This window comes from Vicia villosa, unplaced genomic scaffold, assembly GCF_029867415.1.
Source record: "Vicia villosa cultivar HV-30 ecotype Madison, WI unplaced genomic scaffold, Vvil1.0 ctg.000371F_1_1, whole genome shotgun sequence".
Lineage (NCBI taxonomy): Eukaryota > Viridiplantae > Streptophyta > Magnoliopsida > Fabales > Fabaceae > Vicia > Vicia villosa.
In genome coordinates, this window is record NW_026705172.1 from 830,931 (window position 1) to 843,777 (window position 12,847).

General features: G+C 35.2%; 1 protein-coding gene across 1 annotated transcript; it reads right to left on the reverse strand.

The window, feature by feature from the left end:
- Nucleotides 1-11,112: 11,112 nt before the first annotated feature.
- LOC131627609 (uncharacterized) lies at nt 11,113-12,055 on the reverse strand. The gene is made up of 2 exons (XM_058898448.1): nt 11,592-12,055; nt 11,113-11,497 (listed from the first exon to the last, which is right to left on the reverse strand). Exons 1-2 carry the CDS (start codon nt 12,053-12,055, stop codon nt 11,113-11,115), a joined length of 849 nt encoding a protein of 282 aa, XP_058754431.1.
- Between the last annotated feature and the right edge of the window lie 792 nt (nt 12,056-12,847).

Below are 12,847 nucleotides of genomic sequence, written 5' to 3' on the forward strand. Positions count from 1 at the left end.
GTTTGGTGCGACTTCAAAGAAATTTTTTTTTAGAGAGGAGTCAATGGAACTACTTAGATTTTTGGGATTTGCTCGTAAATTTTTTGGTTCAAATAAGAAGCGGAAAGAGAGTAATTTTAATGGAGGAAAATATGACTGACAATGAACCGAACCAATTCAAAAATAATTTGAAAATGGAGTGATATGATAAAACTTATGAATACATAAATTAACTTATTATTATTATTATTATTATTATTATTATTATTATTATTATTATTATTATAATAAAAATTCATAACAAATTTGGAAAAAAACTAAATATATTAAATAAAAAATAAAAATAAAAAATTAAAAATGAAGAACGATTATAATAAGTTGATGGAACAAATAGAGAAAAATCACACAAAAGAGAAGAATGAACACGAAATAAAACAATAATTTTAAAATATTAAAATAAAACTAAGGATATTTTAGTAAATATCTTAACTTATTAAATATGAAAACTCATATTCTCTCCCTCCCCCTTAAATCCTCCGATTTGGGGGACATAAGAAGGGTGATTTGGAGTGATTTTGCTCCCTTTCCCACTCATCCTCTTCTAAATATTGAACCAAATACATTCATTATATATATCTTCTCCCATCCTCCCCTTCTCCTCCATCTACCTGTTTACGGTGATTTCTGGTAAACAATCGCTAGTCCTCCAAACTATAGTTTATACTTTGGTTACTCGCAGGATCGACTAGATTGATCCTAGGACATAGTCAAATAGTTGTCTTTTGATATAATTTGATTCATATTTGTTGGTTTTTGCTTCGAAACTTGTTTATGGTGTGATCATGTGAATAATCTTGCGAAATAGACTTGTTATACACGTAAATATAACTTTGACGAAATGTAAAAGAAATGTAAATTGCAGAAATGTAAAGTACAAGAATGTAAAGTACAGGAATGTAAAGTACAGGAATGTGAAGTACAGGAATGTAAAGTACAGGTGAATGGAAAAGGCTTTGAATTAAAACTAAACGAAAGATGAAGATATTGGAAAGATACTTGAATAAAGAAAAATACAAACGTATTTAAAGTGGTGTTGGTGTCATACGTACATTTCTCAGCGAACTCTTTCTCTTAACACTTGATACTTGAGTAATTTTGCGAGTGATTTGTACAAAATGAACACCCTGGATCCTGATATTAAGACCCTTATTTATACTAATTCGACCCTAACGGTCCTACACTAACGAAATGCCATGTTGCTCACATGCATACGCTTCGAATCCCTGGGGCGCCATCTGTCCTTGTTCAGTTATACAGAATGTTTCGAAATTCAAATTCTCCCGCCTGAATTCTCTTTTGATACGTGGCAACGTGATCCTTAACGAGAATGACACGAAATACGCCAAGCTTCAGTACTCTTTGTATTTCGAGAAAAACGCTTAAGTTCCAAAGACAATTTATCTCGATTCAGCTTCGATTTCAATCATCTTCATCTCAACTTAAATAACATCCTCGAACATGGCCATCAGGAGCCATTTATTCTCGGGAATGGCCATCAGCAGCCATTTCTCTTCGAACTCTAATTTCTTCAAAGAACATTTTCTTCAATCGAAATCTCCAGCTAACACTGCTGCGGACAAAACACACCCAAAAAGAAAAGAGGGATTTAGGTGTTATGGACTTTTTTATGGTTAATTTGATATTGGTTTATAAGTGGGTTGTGGAAAATGTTACATGTATGGGTAGGCGGATAAAAAAGTCAATTAAATCGATAACCTAAATCAAACTAAATCGTAAAAAAAAATGATTGTTTTTTGTTCAGTTCAAAAACTGAACCAAACCGACGAAACTAAGGTGATTTGGTTTGGTTATCGGTTATAGTTATTTAATATTTTATTCAATCCATTATTAAGTCCAAACTTTGCAACGACCCATCTCTTTTTCATATTTATTATGCTTCATTTCTTTCAGCAAAACGCGCATCCAACAACCAAAATCCAAACATAAAATGTAAAAATCCCATGTCCGGATTTTTTTGCTATTGCTCTTGTAGGCCTCCACCAATATTACTCTCACCATCGTCGTTCTCCTCTATTAGACAATCTCTCAATTCTATGTAAATAAAACTAGACTAATCTACATGACACTATAACTCCTTCTAAATAGATTTCCTTTTTTACTTGCGCCAAATAAAGATTTTAGCCACCTTTGAACTACCTTCCATTCTTTGATTGAGTAGTGGATCCCCCATCAAATTTTACGGGTTTTGCAAGGGAAATCTTATGCCTTGGATCAATATATGAAAATTTCTTTACCCACCTCCCTATGGGGGTCACCCCCAGCGAAAAACCCATTTTACCCCGCTTCGGAAATGCATTTCCGAAATATTTTTTTTTAAAAAATTTTTCCAGACTTCGGAAGTGCATTTCTGAAAAAATCCCAAAAATTGAGATTTTGACTAATTCGGAGATGAATCTCCGAAACAACAAAAAAAACTTAAAAAATCCCAAAAATTAATTTTAGGATATTAATTAATTCACATATCATAAATTTGATATAATTTATGAGTAATAAATAATAATAATTATATATTTTGATATAATTTATGAGTTATGAATAATAGTTATTATATATTTCTATCCTAATTCAAATTTTAAAATTTAAAATAATTTTAATTAAAAAAATTAAAATAATTTCACTTACAAAATAAGTTATAATTTTTTATTTATATATTTATAATAATTGTTAATCTTTATAAAAAAATAACATATTCTTATTTTAAAACAAAACTCACGTTTTTATTTTCTTTAAAAAAATCATATTCAATTAATTAAAGTAAATAATAAAATTGTTTCAATTTTAAATAGAATAAAAAATAATGCTCAAAATGTGCATAAATAATGAATAATAAGCACACAAATATGTAAAAATAAAAAATATATATAATATTTTTTAAAATGTTTAAAAATGATTACAAAATATTATCAATTTCATTGTCATTTGTTTAAAATTGAGATAAATCATTATTTAATAAAAAATAACATTTCCTACAAATAAATATTAAAAATCATGTATTTTTAAGAAAAATTAATATAAATTACGTGATTATTATTGTTATTAATTATAATACATTATTTAAAATACAATTATATTTTTTTTTCACAATAAAATTATTATGCTAATTATTATTTAGTTTTTGTATATTTTTTATAGACACTTTGTGAATTTGTATATATTATATTTAAAAATGAAACAACTTTATTATTTATATTAAGTGAATTTAATATGATTAAATTTAAATAAAATTCAAAAAAAAATTCAAAAATATTTAGCATTATGATTTTTTTTATATGAAGTATAATTAGATAGTTATACAAAAATGTGAAAAATCTATTTTATGTATGAGAATAGGGAATTATGATTTATTAGAGAGAAAATTATTTATTACTAAAAATAGGAGAAAATTATTTGAAGTAAGAATCTTGAGAAAATTATTGATTCACTTTCATTTTATACCTATTAATTGTATTGATTCACTTGATTTTAATTTTTTAATAATTATTGAATTATTTTGGAAGTGTATATCCGAAACATTCCAAGACCAATTTGGTCTTGGAATATTTCGGATATGCATCTCCGAAAACACCTCCCTCTCCCAAAAAGGAGTGTTTTCGGAAATGCATCTCCGAAAACTCAAAAAAGGGGGTGTTTTCGGAAATGTATCTCCGAAAACACCTTTTTTTTCGTGTTTTCGGAAGTGTATTTTCGAAAACACCTTTTTTTTTTCAATAAAAGTACGTTTTTAGAAATGTATTTCCGAAATAAGGGGTATTTTGGTAATTTCGCCAAAGATGGGTAAGAAGGTTAGGAGGTGGGTAAAGAAATTTCCTTAATATATTGAGTTATGCATCACCCAACGAATTTAGCCTAGACCTTTGTCATATGTACCCTTAAATCTCTGCTAACTTAGATCCATATTGCATGGTATTTTAATCCTTTATCCTTTGCTTTCTAATCACCATGCCTATCATATTCTAATGATGATAAATTAGAATCAAATCCATTTATAAGACAATATTCATTATATGCATGACCTATAGGTTTAAGGTGTTACTTTATTTCTAAGTATATAAGTGTGTGAAATCAATAGTGATATTCAGGTAAATTACACATTTATAAATTTTCTCCAAATTATCATTTTTTTTCTTTCCTCGAACAATATTAAATTCCAAATAATCAGTACACAATCTTAACAAACTAGGGCTTCCAATAAAACATGGTTCATAAATAGTTTTCAAACTTGCATGGCTTGTCAGCAACAAATTCAAGATAATCAAAAGGTATCACTAAAACAAATCATATCTATAAATAAGTTGTTGCATCAAAGAACACAATAAAGAATTCAAATAAAAAATTAACCAAACTAAATCACTTCCTCACAAGTGTATCACTCTATAGGCGCGAGTGTTTCACTCAGAAATTGCAAATCATTTAACATCAAATCAAATTGGTTTTCATCTAAATTAATGCAACCAAGTTTTTCAATAAAGAATCACTAAGGTCTTTTCATATTGTAATGTGGCCAGACTTAGAAGAAAATCATTGTTTTCTAGGATTTCAAAGGCCTTAGATTTAGTACAGAAATCATTTATGGAAAAAACTACTTCAACCATTTATTTTCAATTCATTCACTACTTGCCATAATTTTCCCTTTTTAATTTTGGTTATGTTTTTTCTTTTTTTCTCTTTCTAACTTCTGTCTTTTTCTTATTATTTTGTCAAGATAAACTTTATAACTCATGTATCAACTATTATTTTTTGACCTTTTCAAAATCAAGCTTTTCCTCTCTGTAACTTATTCATAACCTACCATAGAATGAATGCTCTCTTAATCCTAAAGAAAAATGGACATCATTTGTTTTTATTTTTGGCCTATGGTTATATTTTTTCAAAATAATTTTTTTTTTTAAAGTTTTTCTATCTCAAAGGAGTTCATAGGGATCACTCTCTCAAATGTAAAATTCAAATTAATGGCTGAATGGAAAGTTACACAAATCTCACCAAATACCTTACAATTCAAATGAATGGTTAATAATTTCATGACCTAAAGGAAAGTATACTTTTACAAGGCAACGAATTCAAAGCAATGACATTCAGAGCAATGTTGTCAGAATCGAGATATTACATAAGATTGAGAGGGGACATTAAGATCGTAAAATATAAAATCGTAATTAAGATCGAAAGATCTTACACAATTAATTTTATTAGATCGAGAGATGATAACAAGATCTTTTTTTTTTTTACGGTAAAAATTCTTTCATTAAACTAGAGGAGGCAACTCTCCTGTGACTATAGAATCTATCACCGGGAGATTACATAACCAGGTCCTTGACCCATACAGTTTACCAAGCGACACCACATTGTGCGCCTCAGAGTTACAAGACCTAGGAATAAAAATAACAGAACCAAAAGCAAATCCACTTAATAAACTCCTACACTCCACCGCTAAGGGCTCTAGAACAGCATTACTGACTATCAAATTAATACAGTCAACCACCACTTATGCATCCGATTGAAAGACAACTTTGTCCAGTTTAAGTTCCACAGCCAGTTGAATACACCACCGAATGGCCATCAGTTCCGCCAGACTCGCCTCCACTTAAATGCTCTCCTTCTTGCTCGCAGCCAACAGAAAAACCAGAGAGTGACTTTTAAAAAGACAACCAAACACTGCCTCCCCATTCCTGGTGATTCCAGCATCAACCTGGGCTATATGAACATTAAGAGGAAAAGTCTCACCGGGCCTCCTTGCAGTCACAGAAGCTTTCTTGCCATGATCGGGATTGGCTCTTCGAAATTCCTGCACGCACTCAATAGCACCACCAGCTACAGCTATGGGACAACAAAGTTTATTCTGAAAAACAACCAAGTTTCTAGCGTCCTAGATTTTATACAAACAGAAGCAGATAACTTGGACACAACTATCATCACCACAAGACAAAACCATTTGCAGCCATTGATTCACACCAACATTTGCAGGAATGTGATAACTCAGCGGCGAGGCAAAAAGAACTTGTTTCGCAAACACACAATCCATAAGGAGATGTTGCACTCTTTCCATTTCAACGGAGCAAAAGGGACACACAGGATCAAGGGAGATACCTTTCTTTAAGAGATTACCTCTAGTTGGCAAGATATTTTTCGCGACACGCCACAAGAAGTTCCTCTGCCTATTCAAAATGGGAGCTCTCCAGATCAGTTGCCACAGTTTCTGGTTAGAATGATATGAGGGGCCCGGGAGGAGAGACTCCTTGTGAGCACGCATTGCATGGTATGCTGTTTTGACTGAGTACTCCCCGTTCTTCTCAAAATTCCAAATAATTTTGTCTTCCGTAGGTATCCTCGAAAGAGGAATGCTCACTATCTTCTTATCCTCTTCCTGCAAAAATTTCTCCAGGATCACATCCTTCTTCCACCCTCCAAGGTCCATATCAATGAGATCGCAAACTCTCGCATTTTCTTCTAGATTGTTGGCCCCATAAAGCAGTTTGAATCCGTTGTTACCTAGGATCCATCTGTCCTTCAAAATATTAACCTTCTCCCCATTGCCTATCCGCCATCGAGCACCTCGTTCAACTACTTCTCTCGCACCCATTATACTCCTCCAAGTGTAACTTGGATTATAACCCATGGTGCATGCTTCAATGGTGCCTCTAGGAAAGTACCTGCCTTTCAAAACTTTGCCCACCAAAGATGTTTCCTGAGTCAGCAACCTCCAGTATTGCTTTCCCAATAAGCTGGAATTAAAATCCCCTATACCCCTGAAACCCATGCCTCCCCCTCCTTTGGCCTTTGATAACTTTTCCCACCCTATCCAATGAACTTTTCTGTCACCATTCTTCGACCCCCACCAAAAGTTAGCAAGTAAAGAATCAATCTCGCGGCACACACAGTCGGGAATCCTAAAGCAACTCATGATATACGTGGGAATTGCTTGGGCGACGCTTTAATTAGGATTCCTTCCCCGCGGTTGAAAGAAATTTCTCCTTCCACCCTTTGACTTTCTTCCAAACTCTTTCCACATCCATGGCAAAAATCTCCTTCTTTGATCTTTCGAAAATTACCGGTAACCCAAGATAACGAGCATGGTTAGGGACAGAATTAACACCCAGGCAGCTACGAATAGTGACTTTGACGGAATCCCCCACATTTCTGCTGTATGAGACTTCAGACTTGTCGAAGTTTACAACTTGGCCAGAAGCTTGTTTATAAACTTTAAGAGTCTCCTTGATTTTAATAGCTTCCTCCCTGTTTGCTCTAGCGAATAAAAGACTGTCATCAGCGAAGAACAAGTGTGTGATCACGGGAGAGTTTCTCGCCACCTGAATACCATGAATCTCCTTCTCTCGAGAGGCTTTCTTTAAAAGACCAGAAAAAACGTTAGCGCAAAGAATGAACAAGTAAGGAGATAGGAGGTCCCCTTGACGGAGGCCCCTTTCCGGAATGAAACTTCTGCTCGGGACTCCATTGACCATTACTTTGTACGACACAGAAGAAATGCACCTCTCTACTAGCTCCACCAAAGTCTTCGGGAAGCCCATGGACGAAAAAACCTCCACTATAAAAGCCCACTCAAGTCTGTCGTAAGCTTTTGACATGTCCAGCTTGAGGGCCATAACTCCTTTTTTCCCTTTCACCTTTTGTTTCGTCCAATGGAAACATTCCATCGCGATCAAAGTGTTGTCCATAATTAGCCGCCCCTTAACAAAAGCACTCTGCTCCTCGTCAATTATATCAGGCAAAAACAGTTTAATCCTATTTGCGATAACTTTCGAGACCAACTTCATAACTACATTGCATAAACTTATAGGTCTAAAGTCCTTCGGTCTTGCTGGATTCTTGCACTTCGGGATAAGGACCACATGAGTGTTGTTGATGATACCAGGGTTCTTCTTGTTATTCAGGATATCCAGAACAAGCTTGCAGACATCCCGTCCCACTATATGCCAGAATTTCTGAAAAAATAGTGCCGGGAGACCATCCGGCCTGGGGGCCTTCAAAGGATTAAACTGGAACAGGGACGTTTTTACCTCATCAGCTGTAAATGCTGCATCACAGATCCTAACATGTTCATCGTTAAGCCTACCTTCAACCACTTTACAGACCTCCTGGATATTTTTTGGCATTGAAGACGAGAAAATATCTGAGAAATAAGTGACTAAAATTCGCTCACAGTGAACCTGTCCTCTCCACCAATAACCATTCTCATCCTTAATCTTCTTTATAGAATTTGTTCTCCTCCTTTGACTTGCTTTCACGTGAAAAATTTTTGAGTTTTTATCCCCGTGTTTTAGCCACAAAGCTCTACTTCATTGCCGCCAAACCATTTCTTCCGCCTGGAGTAACTTATCCCTCTGCACCTCTAAAGCTCTATTGCGCCTAATATCCTCCACTCCTTCTGCCCAACAAGACTCATTCCGCAGATGTTTTTCAATTTTGATGAGTTCCTTGGCAATCTCCTTGGCTCTGTATTCTTTAAACATATCATCTAGTCTTTTCATGCCCTCAAATTTGTTAAGACCTCTATTGGCAGGATCATTCCAGAGCTTTGCCACGAATCTCTCACATCTAGGATCACTGCTCCAAACTTCTTCGAATCGAAACAAGTGAGAATTCTTCCTGGCTCTATTGTTTTGGTCTGTCTCAGCTTCGAGAGTAATGTTGATAGCAGCATGGTCTGAATGGAACCGAGACAGGTGCTGCACTTTGATAGGTGTAAATCTATTGATGAAGCTGTTTGACGCCAGCCCCCTATCCAACCTACACTGAATGTTCTCATCTCCTTGCCTCCCATTTGTCCAAGTAAACGGATACCCTTCGTAGCCTAAATCCACAAGGCCACGTAAATTAACAGTTTGTCTTCCCCACAACAGTTTACTTGTAGATCTACAAATTCCTCCCTTTTTTCGTGCTCCCACAATATGTCATTAAAGTCCCCGCAGATAATAGCTTTCTCGCCTCCCTCCCTAAACAACTCTCGGACCAGCTGCCAAGTTTTCCTTTTATTGTGCTCCTCTGGGTGGCCGTACATACAGAACAAATACCACGGTTGCCCATCTTCATCGTCAACCACTGACCCAGCAATATGATTCAGTGAGAAAGACATAATATTTATATGAAGCTTCTCCTTCTAGAACAAAAGGAGACCTCCTGCCCTCTCTCTGCCTACACCCCTACAATCAACAACCTGGAATTCAACAAAACCAGTCTTCTGCCTGATGGAAATCACTTCCTCCATCTTAAGACAAGACTCCATAATAAAGAGCACATCGGGATTTTCAATTCGGTTGAGCCTTAACAAGGCTCGAACTGTACGGGGATTCCCTAACCCCCTACAGTTCCAGCTTACTATTTTCATTGTTCTAGGCGGTGTTGGTCATCCAACACCACCTCTGGTATCATATTTGGGGATACAGCCTTGGAATCTTCTCCTTTACTCTTCTTCTCGCCACTGCCACAGCCTTCGACTACACCCTCCGTAATCATCACGTCAACAAGTTGTCTCTTGCCAATCTCGAGTTCTATCTTCTGTTTTGAATCGGATTCTACCCTCTTAGAGGTTTGTCTCCTAGTCCATTTCTTCTTCTTCACAGTGTTCCTTTTTGAAGAAGCCCCCCTATCGGATCCTATATTAGAGATGTCAACTGCCCCAAATGATTCGGCCACAACTTCAATTTCCAAAAGGTTTCCCGTACTAGGACTAGGTTCTGCTATTGGTTAACTCGGTTTCTGATTCCTTCTCTCATTTGACTCTTTGCATTGTTCCACCTCTTCTTCGCCTTCCTTCTCCTTACCTCTTGCATCACTCTTACTCTGGCCAGACGAGTGGTTAAAGAGGCTCTTGCTGCACGAGCTCGAGTTGGACTCTTTCTTCCTAAAATCATCATTCACCCTAGGAGAGGCGAAGCCCGAAGCCATTGCCCATACAATAAGTCATTTTCTTCAATGTCTTCAAAGCCTTCATCACTAAACTCCCCTGTTGCCTCACAATCCTTTAGTTGGTGCCCCAGACGACCATAGACGAAGCAGAAAGTGGGTAGTCTTTCATACTTAAAATGTACTCGCATGTTCTTATTCTTGAATCTAACAACCGTACCCCGCTTCAAAGGCTGCTTGAGATCCATTGTGACCTTAATACGAAGGAATACTCCCGTTTCTATTTGCCTCCTTCATGTCCATCTCTTCAAAGACCCCAAGGATTCCACCTAGTTTCCTTGCCATTGCTTCAGATCTCAGCATCAAAGGAAGTTCATAAACCCTAACCCAGAAGACTCCATAGCGCATATTCAACTCTGATGGTTGCTCTTCCCCAGATAATCTGTCCAGAACCAAGATATTCCGGTCGAAACTCCACGGCCCATTCCTCAACACTGTTTCGTAAGATTTTACCAAAAAATAATACTTAAAATGTTTTATATTATTTATTTAATAATGCATAAGTTTGATTATTAAATATAAATCCATAAAGTCTAAATCGAAAACATAAAATTAAAAGTCTCAAATCTTAAACCTAAAATAACAAAGTCCATAAAATAAAATACTCAAAATTATAGAGGTTAGTACAAATCACGAATACACCGATAATTTGGATTATCCCCCATAATGTCATCTCCTTCATCTACACTAATCTCATCATCATCATCATCATCATCATCATCATCATCATCATCATCATCATCACCATCATCATCATCACCTTCGTGTGCATTTTCTTCTTCATTGTCACCTTCATGTGCAATTGATTTAACATCAGTACTTTGCATCAAATCTTCATCTAAATCAGCTACATTTACATGATTACCACCTGCATTTTCTTCCTCAGAAACACACCACCAATCATCATCATCTTGGAAATCATCTATTGTTAGATCTCGCTTTTTCCTTTCAGCCTTATTCTTGGTCAATCTTGTATTTACCATCACATACACAAGATCATTCATAGTCTTTTGTTTTAACTGGTTTCTTTTCTTCGTATGAACCTTAAAAGGGGAAATATTAAATTAAAATGCATAACATATAGTAACTATAAAAAATATATACGATAATTTGAAAACATACCATCTCAAAAGCACTCTAGTTTCTCTTACAACCAGAAGAGCTGCAGGTCAAACTTAACACACGAATAGCAAAGTTTTGCAACTCTGGGTGTGCATCACCGTAAGATTCCCACCATTGAGTTAGTGTCTTGTTTTCTAGTCCACGTTGAGCTATTTCACTCCCAAAGAACCCTTTTTTACTCTTAAAATCCTCAAGCTGACCATCAATTTTATTCACCATATCCATGTCTTCTCCCATCATCCTTTCTAGACATGCATACATCCCCTGTTTAACTTCATTATCTGCTTTGAAATTAGGTTTGTAATGCAACATTGGATTAAGATAGTAGCGCGCAACATGCAAAGGGCTATGCAACTGTTTGTCCCATCTGTTATCTATAATCTTCCATAAAGATTGGTAGCTTAAGAAAGAAAAGATTAAATTAGTTCATAAATAAATACTTATATACTATTTATATGAAATAAATCAATCTAAGTTATTTTATAAAATTATACCTTTTTCTCTTATTATTGTAGCTAGTTTGAATTTGCTCTTTTGCCTTATCCATTGCTTCATAGATATAGCCCATGGCTGGCTTCTCATCAGAATCCACCATACGCAAGACTTTAAGTAATGGAAAATCACCCTTAAGGCAAATAACCAAATTCTTCCAAAAGTTCCTGTTTGTGACTATATTTTCAACTGATTTCCAATCTTTTGTCTTGGCAAATTTACTATCCTTCCATTCCTTAGAAGTGAACATCCTATACAATTCTCCCTTCTTATCATTCAAGCAACCCAAACACAAATATGATGTTGCAAAGCGAGTGACACCAGGTCTTATCAACTCACCTCCTGTAGTATAATGATGCAACAAAGTTGTAAGACCCGTCCTAGCATAAATGTAAATTGTGATATTTTTACCAGAAGAAATAATCTCCTTATGCATAGGTATCTTGCTCTCAAAATCCTCTAACATTAGATCAATACAATGAGCTACACAAGGTATCTAATAAAGCATATTCCTCTTGTCCAACAATGTTTGTCCAGCTAACTTGTAGTTTGCAGCATTATCTGTTACAATTTGAACAACATTTTCTACTCCCACTTCCTCAACGATGTTAGTAAGCATTTTGAAAACTTTATCAGCTGTCTTTGAAATTCCATATGCATCAATTGATTTTAAAAAGAAAGTTCTCATAGGACTATTGACTAAAAAGTTTATGATAGTCCTCCTCTTTTGGTCAGTCCATCCATCACTCATTATTGTACATCCAAAATTTTCCCAGCAGCTTTATGCTCCACCAATATGCTTTTTGTTGACTAAACTTTTGTCTTTAAATGTTTACCTTGAATGTCATGATAAGATGGTGGCTTATATGCTTTACCATATCGGGCAATCATTTCACAAATCTTTATAAATTCTTCATCTTTTACAACGTTAAAGGAGATGTTGTAAAAATAAGTTGCAATTTGTAGGTCAGTGTCCTCTTTTCCTTTTTTTCTTAAAAGCATCATTGATAGTTGATTGAGAAGTTATCCCCCTCTTGAAAATATTTGCAAAACTTGAAGATTCAGCTTTTTTTTCTTTTACAATCTTGAAATTCTGGCGTAACAGATCTAGATGTCGTGAAAGATTTTGAGACATGTGATATATCAAAAACAATCAGCAAAGAATATACACACTGTCATACCCCAAAATTTGCCCACGAGTTCGAATCCCACTACTGACAGTTTTTTGCTACTAACTTAATTTCCATTTTTAAATTAC

What these genes read in the sequence shown, in the direction of transcription:
- LOC131627609 (XM_058898448.1), bottom strand. Translation starts at nt 12,055, where the DNA reads ATGTTAGAGGATTTTGAGAGCAAGATACCTATGCATAAGGAGATTATT. An exon ending in TACAATAATAAGAGAAAAAG is followed by an intron (nt 11,498 to 11,591) that starts GTATAATTTTAT and finishes TTCTTTCTTAAG; the next exon opens with CTACCAATCTTTATGGAAGA.